We start from the raw sequence: 16,645 nt of genomic DNA on the forward strand, positions 1-16,645 counted from the left end.
AAATAATTCTTTAAAGAATTTCACAAAAACAAATCAGTTTTGAAATTCCATGTATGTGCATTTTATGAATGTTCAATCACATATAAATTCCTGATGACACATTCATTTCAGGTGGAGATCGGCAAGTCAGTCAAAGCATATGTTCGGGTTTTGGATGGCAACAAGAAGCCTTTCCTGTCCAGATATTTCTCTGTCATGAACCTGAAGCTGAGGGCAGCATCCTCCATTATATCCCTGCAGTGAGTAACCGTTTCTAGATCTCCTGAGCTTTGTGTTCTGCTGCCTGAGAGAGCTAATAAACCTCTGCTGTTTGTCAGAGCTCTGCCCGATTCTTCAGAAGAAGATACAGCCACATTTCTGGTCAAAGGTCTGGTGATCGGACAAACTAGTGTATCTGCTGTCGTCATAGGCAAAAATGGCAGGAAAATCACCTCTGCACCCCAGCAGATTGAAGTAAGCCTCTCCTGTGCCCTCATTTGCAGCTTGATGAATGGTTTGCGCCAAGTTTAATGTGTGTAGTGTTCTTTCAATAGCTTTACCAGATCCTGTGAGAAGATATGCTTTTTGTCTGGTATTCAAGACCCAGTCAGCAGTCAGTATAGTTTTGGGACTTGCTGTTAACTACTGCTGGGTGTCAGACAAAACGCTGCTGACCAGACAAAAGGGATCTGTTTTGACGGATCTAGTAAAGAGACTGGATCTAATATTGCTAGCATGAAGAATTCAAAAAACATATACTAAACCAGGGGTGCCCACACTCTTTTGTGTGGAGATCTACGTTTTTTTCTACGTACCAAGTGAAAAATAAATAAATAAAATGCATATAAAATAGGGATGCACCGATATGAAAATTTTGGCCGATACCGATATGGTGGCCGATATATCGTGCATCCCTAATATAAAATAAATAAAAATGCTTGTTGTGATGCATCTTTATATTGCATTAATTAAAAAATGTAAATAATAATAATGTTAAATTCTTAGTTCCCCTGTAGAACCAGGTCTGCATTTACCTAAAGCAGTGGTTCTCAACCTTTTTTACTCCAAGACCCCTCCTCTCTAAATCAATACTGCAAGTCCCCCCAACCGTTTTTATTAAAACCTTTGTATTCTAGTGTTATTACTTTTCAATTCCATGCAATTATTTTTAAACAAAAGAAATTTAAGATAGATTTAAACATTCCGAGTTTTTTTTTTTTTTTTTTTTTTGCAAACAAACTTAGCAAAAATGCCACTGCAGATATTCTATCTATACAATTTAAAAGTACATAAAGCTCAATTACACAGTAACAAATAAGCACAAGTCGACCTGCATTACCAAACGAACACAGGGAGATAGATGACTAAGGACTGCATGTAAACCACTATACGGATTCATTCAGAATCACTAAACACACCAAAATACAAATGAAAAATGAAACCATTCTGCATGTGTGGAAATTTAGCGATCTGAAAGCAGCTCAACGTTATCAGTGAGCAGTTCCTCTGCGATCAAGCGCTCATGTTTGGAGCGTCCGATGCCTGTATGTACATAAACACCACTGATCCTCAAAAACTGAGCATCTGTTATAAAACACTCGCTGTATACAACTACTGCTTTTATCCAGCCGGGAGCTGTAGTTTGCTGTAGTTATTTAGATTTTTTTAATTATTTAACGTATTAATCATTAAATTTTTGAATTTATTATATTTTAGTTTGTTATATCCTATAAATAATAGATGAATAGATGAAGAATGGAGAAAGCTACTCTCTTGAAGCTACACAACAGGTTGCTACTAAAAATTCAAATTCGATGCTTAGTTTCTTTGTGATGGAGAATCCTAAAAAAAATGTTTTGTGTTGTCTTTTTTGATCTGTAGGTATTTCCTCCCTTCAGGCTGCTGCCCAGAAAAGTCACTCTGATAATCGGAGCAATGATGCAGGCAAGTCATCTGCTTTCTCAAACTGATCTCATTTAATACAGCACACTTCACTTGTCTAATGCACTCAGATCTGATGTGAGTGAGCAGATCAACACACAAAACAAGTGAAGCCTGCACGATTATGCATACATCCTGCATGTGTTCCCTCATGTGCTGGCCATTGTTTTGCTTGTACTACAGCATTATGGATGAAATAATAGTCGAACTGCCACTGGCAAACATCTCCGGTTATGACATGGATGTCTGCTTCCCAGATGACAAGGATGATAACCTGCATCTCTTAACGTTTGGATTATAAAAGGAATATACCACACCTTACAACTGGAATGAAATTTGGGCCACGCTTTAGTTCGGGGTCCACATCTCACTATTAGCTATGGCTTTTGTCTCAATAAACTCCTAATTTGCTGCTTATTAATAGTTAGTAAGGTAGTTGTTTAGTTTAGGTGGATTAAGGGATCTAAAATATGATCATGCAGATTAAGGCTTTAATATGCGCTTTATAAGTACTCAATATGCTAGTAATATGCATGCTAATAAGCAACTAGTTAATAGTGAGAATTGTTTTGATGTGCTGTCACAATCGAGTAAACATAAAACACATCTAACTGGCTCTGATGCCCGTGATCAGTGATCATCTTCAGAAATCGACTGACTGGATGCACTGCACCTGTTCATTTGTAGATCACGTCAGAGGGAGGACCACAGCCCCAGTCCAACATCCTCTTCTCTCTGTCCCACGAGAGCATCGCCTCTGTCAGCGGTCTGGGGCACGTCAAGGGCCTGTCGACGGGCAACATGAGCGTGACCGGCGTGGTTCAGGCAGTCGACACGGAAACCGGCAAACTGGTGGTGGTGTCGAAGGTGATGCTCCGCAGACAGAAGCCTCATTGATCTGTGTGACGAGTGAGTTAAACGCCGTCTCTTACAGGATCAGGTGGATGTGGAGGTGGTCCAGCTGAAGGCCATTAGGATCCGAGCTCCTATCACCCGAATGAAGACAGGAACGCTGGTAAACACACTTTATGAGTTCAGTTTTTATCTGCAGAGTATTGTAAGGTTGGGATTAGGGCTGGGAATCGAAAATCAATTCCAATTCCAGAATCGGATACTTGTTGTAAAATTAAAAATTGCCTGTCAATTCCTGTGTGCGCATCTTTTTTTTTAGGTGGTGAAAAGGGGCTGTTAAAATGTATTTGTCTTTGAATCATTCGTTCAAGAGATTCATTCAAAAACATCCAGTAATGAAACGAGTAAATCTTGAGTGAGTCAGTCAATCGTTCCATTCATAAATTCCATGAGATTTTGTTTACTTGTCTAATGGTTCTTCTTCAGAACTGTAAGAGAACTACAACCTCCATTTAAAAAAAATAAATAGTCTGTTTATCCAGAATCGTGCAGCTCTATTTGTATTTTTGTATTTACACATAACATTCAGTGGGTTGTTACATATGTGTAGTTACACAAACATTAGAGCTGTAGATACTATGTACCAATGTGTACTTACATTGTGGTTACATACTATGTACACATCTAGTTACTATGTAAGTGCACAGGTATTAGGGCCACTTAATATAAAGTGGGACCTAATTTAACCACATTGGAATCGATTAGCAGAATCGGAATTGGAATTGATAAGATTGAAGCGACACCCAACCCTAGTAGTGATAAAGGCTTGTTCTGTGGCTGTAGATGCCGGTGTATGTGATGGGCCTGACCAGCAGCCAGACGCCGTTCTCCTTCGGGAACGCTCTTCCTGGACTGACCTTCCACTGGTCTGTGACCAAGAGAGACGTTCTGGACGTTCACACGCGCCATGCAGAGGTCAGAGTAACACTCTCCCTGTGCTCTACAGTGCTTGATTTCAGTATCTGTTGTGTTGATTTGAGCTTTATCACAGTTTGGGCTGGTATCTCAGTATTTTATGATAGGTTTAACAACCTGTTGACCACTTACTGATTTTTACGGAATGAACACAAAGGAACATTAAAAATCATATTTGCTTAAAATGAAAATTCGTTAATTAATTTTATAACAATACAAGGGTAAATGATGACTTAATTTTAATTTTTGGCTGAACTATCTATCCCTTTAAGGGTACCACAAAAAAAATATATACAAAAAGAGCAATCTTCCGTGTGTGGTGGTGTGGTGGTTCAGATGAAGCTGTGTGTGTGTGTGTGTGTGTGTGTGTGTGTCCTGCAGGCGTCTGTACAGCTCAGCGCTGAACACAACTTCGCCATGAGTGTGTTTGGCAGGAGTAAAGGCCGCACAGGACTGAGGGTGGTGGTGAAGACCAGCGTTCCTCTGGCTGGACATCTGCAGGACAGTGCCCTCGATCTCCAGGATGAGATACAGATACAGGTGGACTGAACCTCATTCTGTCATTCACAGAGCATCACTGTGATCTGTGCTACTGGCCCCCATATTAAACATTGAATGTTTTCTTTTTAGTATATACAGTCAAACCAAACATTATTCAGACTCCAGATATCATTGTTGATATTTTTTTACTAGTGGGTGCAGGACACTATAGTTCATTTATGTAAGTGAGGATAGCAATATAAACTAAACTGTGACATATTACACCCAAAATTTCTTCATACAGTGGACTACCAGTAAAACTGATACAAATTTGGGACCAACAATTATCCAGACACTTTGACCTGACCATGTTTTGCTCAAGTGTTTTTCTTTAATTGCTAATGCGACCTTTTTACACCACAGACCGAACAAAATGAAGCATTGCTTGGTAATTTGTTGAGCTAGATTGGTATTATCTAATTGTGTGCTTAAATTTATTCAACCAAATTCATAACATATCTTTCTATCTGGCAGTATCAAGATGAATTTGTTCTGACTCTTGAGTTCTTGTTATATTTTATTACCATTTTCTCAACTGTAGCGAATAAACTGTGATATAATTTGAGATGTCGAAGGTGTCTGAATAAATTTAGGTTTGACTGTAAATCGCAAACCCTGTATTTTGAAGAACATGTGTTAAACTGAGAGCCATATTCAGCATATGCTGAATTTCAGGTTTATGAGAAACTGCAGCTGTTGAACCCAGAAGTTCAAGCTGAGGAGATACTGATGTCCCCAAACTCACTGCTCAAACTCCAAACCAACAGGTACCTCAGCAGAAACCCTTGGTTGAGATCAACACACCGTTACAGTTAGACTGAACCCATGCTGCTTTGCCATGAATGTGAGCTGTGCTGCCCTACAAATACACAGAACCGTAGTGTGACAGAAATGCAGTACAGAACACATATTACATGTTTAATTAAGTGTCTCCAGTTCAAATTCAGAAGGCACTTGCAGTTAAATATTGTGTCTGTGTTTTTAAATGAACAAATTTTGACTAAACTACCATAAATATGTATGTGTAGCATGTGGAATTAATATTTAGGCAGTGTCACGCCTGCATCATGCTGTTGTATATCATTCTATCCAATATTCAGAGTGTGACATTGCTTTTAAGTTAAATGATAATCCAGACAAATTATTTTCGGTCAGTTATACAGTGCCTTGGACAACAGTCATTATTAAGACATTTTTGACTGCTGTAAATTAAATGTTAAGATTGAGAAGATAGATCAGAATGAAGTACTCGAGATCCAGCAAATAATATTGAGTAGCATGTCAAAATCAAGTTCCAGATCATCAAAGCTTTGCGTGTTGTTGAGCAGTGCTCATTATAACGGTGTGCTGTGTGCTGTGTGCTGTAGAGATGGACTGGAGCACCTGTCCTACCGTGTGCTGGACTGTCCCGACAGAGCTGCTCTCCTTCAGGTGGATGATAAAGGTCACCTGACGTCTGGATCTCTGACAGGAACAGCATCGCTACAGATCAGCTCGCAGGAAACATTCGGCATCAATCAAACCATCATCGTCGCTGTGAAGGTATTATTCATTTGAATTGCAGATTAGTAATAATGCATAAATTCATATTTTAATAATATTACAGTTTAATCTACAATTAAGATTTTAAAAAAACAATTAGCTTCTATATGGAAGAAAAATAATGACGACATGTCTTTGAAAAAAAAAAAAGCATGTTGAATTGCACTAGCTGAAAAAATAATACATTGTATTAACAGTGTTTGCATTTTAATGCCTTGTATTTTTTAGGGCTTGCATTTTTATTTGAGCCTGACCGATATGGGTTTTTTGGGGCCAATACTGATATTAGGGAGTAAAAAAAGTCTGATATATCGGCCGATATTCTTTGTGTCTATTATAGTATACTGTACCCAGTCAAAAGTTTGGACACACTTCCCATTCCCACTCCCACTGGTACTGTATATAGAATACAGTATATACATAAACAGAATATATATATACATAAACATTTTTAGCAATGATAACTCAAATGTGGTGATCAAACACTTATAATGATGTGACAAAGATATGTAATGGAGGCAGTAAACTTAACAATAAACTTTATTATCTAAAATGAGCCTGACATCAGTGCACTTCACATCACTTATTATAAATAACTTTAAAACACAATAGAACAATATGTGTGTATATATAACTTGAATTAAGAAAATAAACAAGGTAACTGTGTAGGGCAACAAGCTATTGCCAAACCAACAGGGGCAGGTTTATGCAGGAAGCACAGCTTTTCCAAATGTAAACATCTAAAATAAATAAATAATATAATTAATTAAAAAATTTATTTAAGAATTAAAATAATTTTTTCCACAAATTCTGTGTTGTGTATTTTCTGGTAATCAAATTAACACGCAGAGCATGAGGATTCGTATTTAAATAGTCTTTTTGCAGTTTGATATTCACAGACACTAGTCTATATTGTGATTTGATTTAAGTGTACTGACTTGTTTTTTTTTTTTTTTATTCATCAAAAATATGAAAGATTCCCTGAAATTCCGCGTTATACAGTAAATTCCGTTTTTATGACTGGATTCCGTGATTGCGTCCGTGTTTTCTGCATTGCGGAAATCATAGGGCCCTACTAATGTAGCAAACGAGTATGATAAGCTGATAGTGAGAGTAAAAGACGAGGACATTATTGTTTACTTAGCATTGAGTCTCTCCAACTAGGTGACAACGTAGCGTTAAATCACCATTCAACAGACTCAAGCCACCACTGCACTGCCGTCTATTGGACTGCAGAAAGATACTAACTTTTCAATCTGCTACATTACTGACAAAATATGCTGACTTAGGAAATGTGATGTGACCGATGTGATAAGCATGAGTTCTGGGTATAAACACCAGCATTGACTGAGTGTCCGCGATCAGCTCCGGTGGCCGTGAAACAGGCTTTAATGCTCCGCAGACGCGTGCCGTGATGCGCAGATCAACTCTAGTCTCTAACGTCACTGAATCTGCTGTTAAAAATGAGCCATCCATTCATCATATCATCATGCAAAACTAAGAATTAGAATCATTGTAATGTGACGATCAAATATAGGTGCGGGTGGATAATTTGAGGCAGTGGACTCGGGTGACGTTTGAGCTCATCCGCACATCTCTACACTGACCAAGTAATTACACCATTCAGAAGCATTTCATCTGCGTAATGGTGGCGCTAATAGTTTACTCAGGAAAAAGGTCAATATAATCTGTTAAAAAAAAATTCATATCCGCGGCATATTCGCCGATACCGATATATCTGTGACATGCTCATATCGGAATAAACAATATATCGTCGGGCTCTAATTTTTAGGGGCTGAAATTTAGCATGGTTGTTTATTTAAGCTGTGAATATTTCAATTTAAAAAAATTCCCACACATTTTCATAATTAAAAATTCAGTAATTCATATTCACCTTCCAGAATTCATTTCTGAAATATTCAATCTGTTCAAAAATACGATGTATAATATGCGACAGGTGATTTTCGATCCATTTTATTTCACTTTACAAATTCGCAATTTTAAAAAAATGCAAGCCCTGAAAATACAAGGCATTAAAATGCAAACACTGCACTACCTGAAAAAATAATGCATTGTATTAACAATTCAACATGCTTTTGTCAATTGACATTTGTCATAATATTTCTTCGTACTCCTAGTTCATTGCTCATAGCTTGTCAGTGAAATATATGGCAATGTGTGTATGTTTTTATTAGTGCTGTGAAATGATTAATCACGATTAATCGCATCCAAAATAAAAGGTTTTGTTTACATAATATACTGTATGTGTATATTTATTATGTATACTATATATAAATACAGACACATGCATGTATATATTTATGAAAAATTTTGTTTATATGTCAAATGTTTTTATAAATAATATAAAAAATAAGCATATAAATATATACATGTAAATATATTTTCTATATGTGTGTGCATTGATATATACATAATAAATATACACAGTACACTTACATATATTATGTAAACAAAAACTTTTATCTCGGATGTGACTGATCACGATTAATCGTTTGACAGCACTAGTTTTTATTTATTTAGAGTCATGCAGTGGGATAGTTACTTCAGGGTGATACCTACAGTACATTATGCCTTACTTATCTGTATAATGTTTGAATCATTCATTTACAGTTAAGAGCTATTATGAATTACAAGTGTCCGGAGTCAACCATGTGAAGTACGAGTGTAACACAGAGCTGGTGTGTTTGTTGTCAGGTGGTGACCGTCTCGTACCTGCGTCTGAGCACTAGTCCAGTCGTGTACACGTCTAACAGAGAGACTGTGTCTGCCATCCCACTGGGAGCCGCTCTGACCTTCACTGTTCATTTCCACGACAGCACGGGAGAAACCTTACACAGCCACAACTCCGCGCTCCGCTTCGCCACCAACAGGTGAATTATATAATAATAAAATAACGTAACATACATATTTATCAAACGTGGACTAAACAGTTCACATCCAAATTCAACAGCAACTAGGGCTGAAATTACGCATTTAAAGGTGTTTGTTGTTGGTTCTTTAAAATATATAACAGATAAACTTGTGACTCAGTTGGACTAATTAATTTAACACGCTGTCAATTCTGATCAAACTTCCCGGTGTTATGCACATCGCCAGAAGTTGCAGTTATTAATTATTGGTAGGTTAACTAAGGTTATTGGTAAGGATTAATTGACTAATCAGAAAATAATAAATTGATTTAATGTAAAAATAAAATGTAAAAAAAATAGTATGTATATAATGTATACAAAGCATTATTATTAATTTTTTATCATGTTTTATTTCCATTGTGAAAGATGAATTTTTGACTTTTCTCTCCAGGTTTACCCAAACTTTTTAACTTTTTTTGACTCCCTTTTCTTCAGTGGTTTCACCCCATATATTGCGATTACATTATCTCTTAATTTAATACTAAAATATTTTAGCGTTTCGTCACACAGAGGAATGGAGCATCTGACATGTCAGATATGGTTGCAAATCAAAAAAAGAATGAATGTTTATTTACAAATGTTCAAGCATCGGAACATTATAATGTTATATGTGACCCTGGACCACAAAACCAGTCATAAGGGTCAATTTTTCAAAATTGAGAGTTATACATCTTCTGAAAGCTGAATAAATAAGCTTTCCATTGATGTATGGTTTGTTAGGATCGGACATTATTTGATATTTGGCTGAGATACAACTATTTGAAAATCTGGAATCTGAGGGTGCAACAAAATCTAAATATTGAGAAAATCATCTTTAAAGTTGTCCAAATGAAGTTCTTAGCAATGCATATTACTAATCAAACATTAAGTTTTGATATATTTACAGTAGGAAATTTACTAAATATCTTCATGGAACATGATCTTTACTTAATATCCTAATGATTTTTGGCATAAAAGAAAAATCTACAATTTTGACCTATACAATGTATTTTTGGCTATTGCTACAAATATCCCCCAGCGACTTAACACTGCTTTTGTGCTCCAGGGTCACATATGTTAAAGGTGGTAATTGCAGATAATGAAAATGTTATAATTATATTGGGAAAAATCAGTGCACATGGTTCTTTTTTTTTTTCTTCTTTGAGCAATGTGTTTGAATGATGTTAAGCACCCCACCGTCGGTGTTATATGTGCAGGGATGATTTGGTGCAGGTCGGTAAGGGTTCGAGTAACGGCACGCTGACGGTGCGGACGGTGAATGTGGGTCTGACTCTGCTGGGGGTCTGGGACTCGGAGCAGGCCGGACTCGCTGATTTCCTCGCTCTGCCGGTCCAGCATGCCATTCATCCGGCTGGAGCCCAGCGGCTCGTCGTGGGAGACGTTGTGTGCTTTTCTGCACAGTTTGTTAATCAGGAGGGTAAGAGGAAACACGCACACATACAGATATTGACAGTCCAAAGTAAGCATTTACTGTCATTGTTCATGTGCAGGTGCATCAGGTGTGTGGAGCTCGTCGTCCAGCGCTCTGCTGGAGATCGATCCCAGGACTGGAGCAGCAGTAGCCAGAGACAAGGGCACAGTCACTGTGTACTACGAGATTCCCGGTCAACTCCGCACCTACAGAGAGGTGAGGTTAATCACGTGGACTTCAGCTCGGAGATATTCTGAATCAGATATTCAGATGGAAAAATCATGAAAATAAACAGTACTGTGATCGTACTGTAATGCTGTGCTTTGTTTAGGTTCGTATTGAAGGTGCGTCTAGGACGTCTGTCGTGATTCCTGCAGTGAAGAAGGACAGGGACCCTAAAGTCCTGATGTCAACCAGGGACACGGGAAGCAACCTCATCGGTACAAAACACTCCACGCATTGCATTAGAGAGAGACTCAATCGTGCTTGACATGTAACAGAACTGTTCAGTGTTTTTAACCATTACATTGAAATCCAGAAAAAATTCAACTCAGAATTTGGTCAATTTGAAAGGGCCCCGCTAGCAACTGAAACGTCATGGGTTTGATTCCTAAGAATCACGCATGCAAAAGGCTCTAAGTCCGTCTGAGAAGTCTTACATTTAGTTGTATCAAATTTAAGGCCATAAAAAAACTTATATTGTATAAGAAAGTACAATTTTGACGTTTTGATTTGAAAAGGTCTTAAATTTGGGGACAGAAAGACCAGAATTGCGAAACGGCTTATGTGACGATTAAACTTCAAAGAGATAAACATGGGAGTCCTGTGTTGTCGTGGAAAGTTATATTTCTACTGTTCCGAATGAGTGAATGAATGCATTTTCAATAAGCTTGTTGTTTTTGTTCAGACCAATGTGAAAATCAACCCATGTTTTTACCCTGCAAACACGCAGAGCTGTAAATGTGAACTAGTGGATTGATAAGAAGACAATGCATTACAAAAATCTAAACAGTAAAATGTATTTATATGTAATGTAATTAATATAATAATTTGTTGATAATAATTGTTTAAATATAATAATTTGACTTTCAAATGGTTGAAAGGCTGAAATGTGAAGCGTATCATTTTATAAAACATTTTGTCTTTGTGAAAACCTTTATCTGGACTGTAAATCATGCATTTTACAGTTTAATATGTTACTATAGACATTGCCCTACCCTGCTCATGTGGTATTCATTTGATAAATTTGAGCTTAATTATCCTGCAGAAATCCTGATTTTTATCAACATTTGACATTTTTGAAAATAAGACGTTGAATTACTAACTAACAACCTTTGCATTGCAATTAAAGTGAAATTACTGAACCCAAACATAGGAGCCTGATAAAAATGTGCATTTAAAAGAAAAATCTCAGACGGACTTAGAGGCTTTTGCATCTGAAGTCTTCAGTAGTTTATTATGACTGCATTGTAAGCTTTTGTCAAATGAACACAAGCAAATGTAACGTTCATATAAACTGGTGCTGCGTTCCATTTCTTTGAATCGTAGTGCTTTTGTGAACCGCATCATAGCACTCGTGTGTTCTCTGTCCACAGGAAGCTGCTCGTCGTCTCAGTCCGACAGCATGGTTCTGCTCCACCCAGAGTCCTCCGTCAGCTGTCAGCTGCGCTTCACCAGCAGCGCCGTGGATTTCTCTCCTCATGACGTCTACCACACTCACACGGCCTTCGACGCCGGCACAGGTCTCTCACAGGAACCTTGGGCTTCAGCCTGACTTCACAGTGACTGGTTTAACCCCGTGATCTGTATCTCCTCTGTGTGTCAGGCTTCTACAGCTGCGCGCTGAGCTTCAAGCCCATGAGCGAGCAGCAGGTGAAGGTGTTGAGTCTGTCTATGACGGAGGTGGAGGTGAGGGCCGGCGTGCAGGGATCTCTCTTCAGCGGAGAGCAGCTCAGCGTCCGGCTGCCTGTCAGTCCAGGGATCTACGCTGATCAGCCAGACCTCATCCTGAGCAATCAGTACCCGTCTGCTGAGCTGACCATCTACGGCACGCCAGGCGCTCTCCAACAGCTAGAAGTAACCTTTGCAGCCTCGTCTCTCTCTGTTTGAAAACTCAAATGTTTTTGTTGGGTCGTAGAATTAGGGGGGATGCTAGGGACATGTCCCTACCAATTTTCAGTGACTACCAAATTGTCCCTAGCAATAATTTTGATTAAAACAAATATATATATATATATATATATATATGTATATATATGTATGTGACCCTGGAGCACAAAAGCAGTGTTAAGTCGCTGGGGTATATTTGTAGCAATAGCCAAAAATATATTGTATGGGTCAAAATGATAAATTTTTCTTTTATGCCAAAAATCATTAGGATATTAAGTAAAGATCATGTTCCATGAAGATAGTTTGTACATTTCCTATTGTAAATATATCAAAACTTATTTTTTGATGAGTAATATGCATTGCTAACTTTGCATCTGAAATATGTCATACCATTGATATTACCTAAAAAGTTGGAAAACGGCGCGCTTTCGAGGACGTGCATTTAATACATGGATTTAGATAGCGTTTAGAACAACTCTCAGGTATTGCATCCAGTGCAAGACAGCAGTCCAAAACAATTCAAATAAAAGCTCACTTCAGGAATGAACAAAGTTGCGTCGATGGGTTTGAAGTAAGGTGTTTAACAAAGCAGAGCAAACAGAAGAAGAAAGCGCGATCTATGGCTATTATTATATTAGCTCTCTATATATAAAGCATACAGACAGAAAGACAGCTGAAGTCATTATGTACATTAACAATAATTTGGGACACCTATAATGTGATAACTACTAGGTTTTCACTAAAATGTAATACTAATTTTAACTTTAACCAGTATTAAACATTTATTTATTATTTATTTTTTAATAATGAGACTTCTGTCAACTTTGAGCAATTATTGTGGATTGTTGACCAAGAGTTTTGAAGTTGAAATGAGAATAGATGGAAATTATGGAAGTATGTAAATGAATCGGTGGTATTAACATGGCACTTAATGATTAATATTGACATGTTTACATGCATTGCTCTTTTGTTGATCTTGATTGCTTCTATTGTCCTCATTTGTAAGTCACTTTGGATAAAAGCGTCTGCTAAATGACTAAATGTAACAATGTGATCGGGTTTTCTTTCAGAATCATCCTGGGTCCAATTCGATCAATATTAAAATAAAGTTATGTGTGATTAAGACACCCAGCGCTCTGATGCTGCTGGAATGTTGTTGGTTCACAAAATCAGAATTGTGTAATGATTATCTGTAAAGCATAGCCTACTAACATTAAACTCTTCATGCATAGCTTATGGTAGCTAGAGGACATGCTCTTATGTCTCCACCAATGTCAGAAGCAGACATACGGCCTTGTGTTATTGTGCTCAGCAGATGTGCGTGTGACTGGCTCTTTCTGGTGTTCAGGTGAAGAGCAGTTCTCCTGTGGTTGTGATCGAGGAGCAGGAGGTTTCTCTCAGCTTTCCCAGCTTCATCAGGTATGCGGTCAGTGTGGAGAGGCCGCAGGGAGCGCTTACGGCGTCCGTGTCTGTGAGCTGCGCGTCCAGTGCTCAGGTGCTGCACATCCCGGTGTCTGTCATGCATCTAGCAGCCAGCAGCTCTTCTGTGCAAGGTTTGTTCCTCAGCGTCTCTCTGACAGCATTGTGAGAGGCATGTTGATGGTTAAAAAGGATCCTTCAGAAAGATCTCAGCGTCAGGAACAAGTGGGATGGTTTATTTTTAACGGCGTCCTGATCATGATGGAAGATTATATGTGACCCTGGAGCACAAAAGCAGTCTTAAGTCTCTGGGGTATATTTGTAGCAATAGCCAAAAATACACTGTATGGGTCAAAATTTGATTTTTCTTTTATGCCAAAAATCATTAGGATGTTAAGTAAAGATCATGTTCCATGAAGATATTTTGTAATTTTCCTACTGTAAATATATCAAAACTTAATTTTTGATTAGTAATATGCATTGCTAAGGACTTCATTTGGACAACTTTAAAGATGATTTTCTCACTATTTTGATTTTGTTGCACCCTCAGATTCCAGATTTTCAAATAGTTGTATCTCAGCCAAATATCGTCTTATCCTAACAAACCATACATCCGAAAGCTGAATAAATAAGCTTTCCATTGATGTATACATCTCAACTTATGACCACATATGTTCTTTGGAACATTTCACTGCAGATTGTTTTTTAAATGAGGCATAATGTACAGTTTGTGAAGGAACTGAACTTGAAATATAGAGGAGAGCCAACTGTATTGGATCTGACAGCAGTTGCATTACAAACCACAAGTAAACAGTTTCATAATACTTTGTCCGCAAATGACAGTTTTATATGGATATTGTTTTCAAAACACTTATTCACATGAAGTAGTGGTGGGCATTGATACTTTTTCCAATACAGTGATATTGGCCAATCATAACAGTGGCCGATTACTGACAAGCCTTAAGGAAGGACAGATCGTTTCAGTCACTGGGCCAGAATGAGGGTTTAAAAAGATGATTTTTGCGAATATATTTTTTTTGGTGCAAAAAACTTTATTATCATTATAAGTCAAGCTCAAGGAACATTAATCAAAAAAATCCATGTCATAACCCCTTTAATGTTTTTATTGATTTATTTTTCTTAACTACTGACCCATGCTGCTTCACTGTTCTCGTAGCACATATAGTAGATGGAGCGGACGGGCCCAATATTCTTCAGCAGTTCATCGACTCCTATCAAGTGATGTTCTTCACTTTATTCGCTCTTTTGGCTGCCACTGCTGTTGTCATCATCGGTAAATGCTTCCACATCCTGCCCAACACGTTTCAGTATCATGCATAATGGGTTTCCGGACAGTGATTGTTCCTCGATATTAATATCATCGTATGTGTTTGTGTAGTGTGCCATGCACTGTTTTCCCCGAGAGATCCTGTCAGTCATCCTGCATTCATCTAGAAGACTCCGCCTCCTGCAGGTGCATGCATCTGGAAAACACTCATGCAAGAACATAACCAAACATAACCTGAATAATTCAAACAGCTGAACTGAACATGAACTTTTATTAAGGACGCTAATGAATGTTCATTATTTCAGTTAAAGAAATCATATATTATTTTTTGCATAATAAACTAACATCAGTCTGAATTAATCCGGGACTTTGGGGAAGAATGCTTAGAAGTGTGTGCAGAGTTGTAGGTGCTACACACAGAGAAATGACTCTCCACATGCTTGCGTTGTTATTGTTTCTTCTGGTGTTTAGGAGTGGTAGTAATTTTCTGTGGATTTGACTTACTGACGTTGAGTTGAGCACTCATTTGTAGATGCTGCTGTTTCTGCAGGTGTAGCGAAGCTGACAGACAACAACAGCATGTCTTCAGACACGAAGGCAAGCCCAAGATTGCGCTTGTATTCACCAGACTACAACTCCAGATAAAGTGTCTCCGCCTGAAGACTGAAGAACGTGCCTGAGCACTGAATGCAGGAGTGTAATAAGCGTGCTGAGAGTATTGCTTACATGCCTGAAACGATAGCTTTTTCATTTGTGTGCTGAAATGCTGCATATCTGATTGAATATGACAGGGCTACATATTGTTTCGTCTGCTTTTTGTTTGATTATTTAAACGTTTGACGTGTGTTCTCATTTATTATCATTATTTTCAGTAGTGTTTTTCCCCCAATAGTTTTCATAGCTTGAGACAGCTTAATTTTTAGTGATCTGCAGTGCTAAACTGTTTTCTTTTTTTCTTTTTCTGAAGCTCAGGACAACTTTTGAAATGTAACGTGAGACTGCGGCTCGATTGTGTAGCATGTTGATTTGTGAAAAGTGCAACCACTGATTCTGTCCAAAGTGCTCTTACATGTTTACTGTGCAGAAACTAACGGCCAGTCATTTTATGTTTTATGAACAATATTAGTTGATTTGAATATGTTGAACTCTTTTGAGTTGAGTGCAGCTTCTTTAAGAGCTTAATTCAGCTCAGTTGCTTTAGATTCGAAGGGCTTCTGAAAGGACTGACTGCTGCTCTGTGAAGATGAAGCATCAGTCCCTGATACATCTGTAACTGCGAGTGTTGATTTAAGGATATGTGACCATTATTGACCGAAAAATGCCTCAGCCTTGTGAGCCTGTTTAAGTGAAACACAGTGAAGACTTTTCTAGTAGCTGCCTTTTGTAAGCAAGAGCCATAATGTGACTCCGAACTGCTGCACTGAATAAAACCCGGAATTGTGAATCTGTCATAAGCTTTGACTTTAATCTGTAAATGTAACCACTTCTGAGCCTTTGTCACACACATAAGGAGTGCCAGATGTCATGTCACTTAATGTTAAAACTGCTGCTGCCGCTAGCCAATACTGTATATATGCACAAACATGTCACGGGATGCCAGGAGAAAACAAGGATAGATCCAAGCGCAGTTTATTAAAGTATAAAATAAACCGAACAGAA

At 38.0% G+C, this 16,645-nt stretch overlaps 1 protein-coding gene across 1 annotated transcript in view; it reads left to right on the forward strand.

Moving 5' to 3' along the window:
* LOC107564796 (nuclear pore membrane glycoprotein 210-like) overlaps positions 1-16,326 on the forward strand; it is a 38,105-nt gene extending 21,779 nt beyond the window's left edge. The window contains 19 exon segments of the mRNA XM_016249953.1: positions 112-239; positions 318-453; positions 1,861-1,923; positions 2,608-2,787; positions 2,855-2,935; positions 3,616-3,747; positions 4,129-4,287; positions 4,963-5,054; positions 5,655-5,829; positions 8,545-8,720; positions 9,956-10,176; positions 10,250-10,386; positions 10,502-10,610; positions 11,766-11,912; positions 11,996-12,246; positions 13,628-13,832; positions 14,876-14,992; positions 15,098-15,172; positions 15,537-16,326. Of these exon segments, the coding sequence (XP_016105439.1) occupies positions 112-239; positions 318-453; positions 1,861-1,923; positions 2,608-2,787; positions 2,855-2,935; positions 3,616-3,747; positions 4,129-4,287; positions 4,963-5,054; positions 5,655-5,829; positions 8,545-8,720; positions 9,956-10,176; positions 10,250-10,386; positions 10,502-10,610; positions 11,766-11,912; positions 11,996-12,246; positions 13,628-13,832; positions 14,876-14,992; positions 15,098-15,172; positions 15,537-15,631 (2,679 nt within the window). The 3' untranslated portion in view covers positions 15,632-16,326.
* Positions 16,327-16,645: the final 319 nt, after the last annotated feature.

The sequence above is a fragment of the Sinocyclocheilus grahami genome, unplaced genomic scaffold (genome assembly GCF_001515645.1).
Source record: "Sinocyclocheilus grahami isolate Dianchi unplaced genomic scaffold, SAMN03320097.WGS_v1.1 scaffold964.1, whole genome shotgun sequence".
NCBI lineage: Eukaryota > Metazoa > Chordata > Actinopteri > Cypriniformes > Cyprinidae > Sinocyclocheilus > Sinocyclocheilus grahami.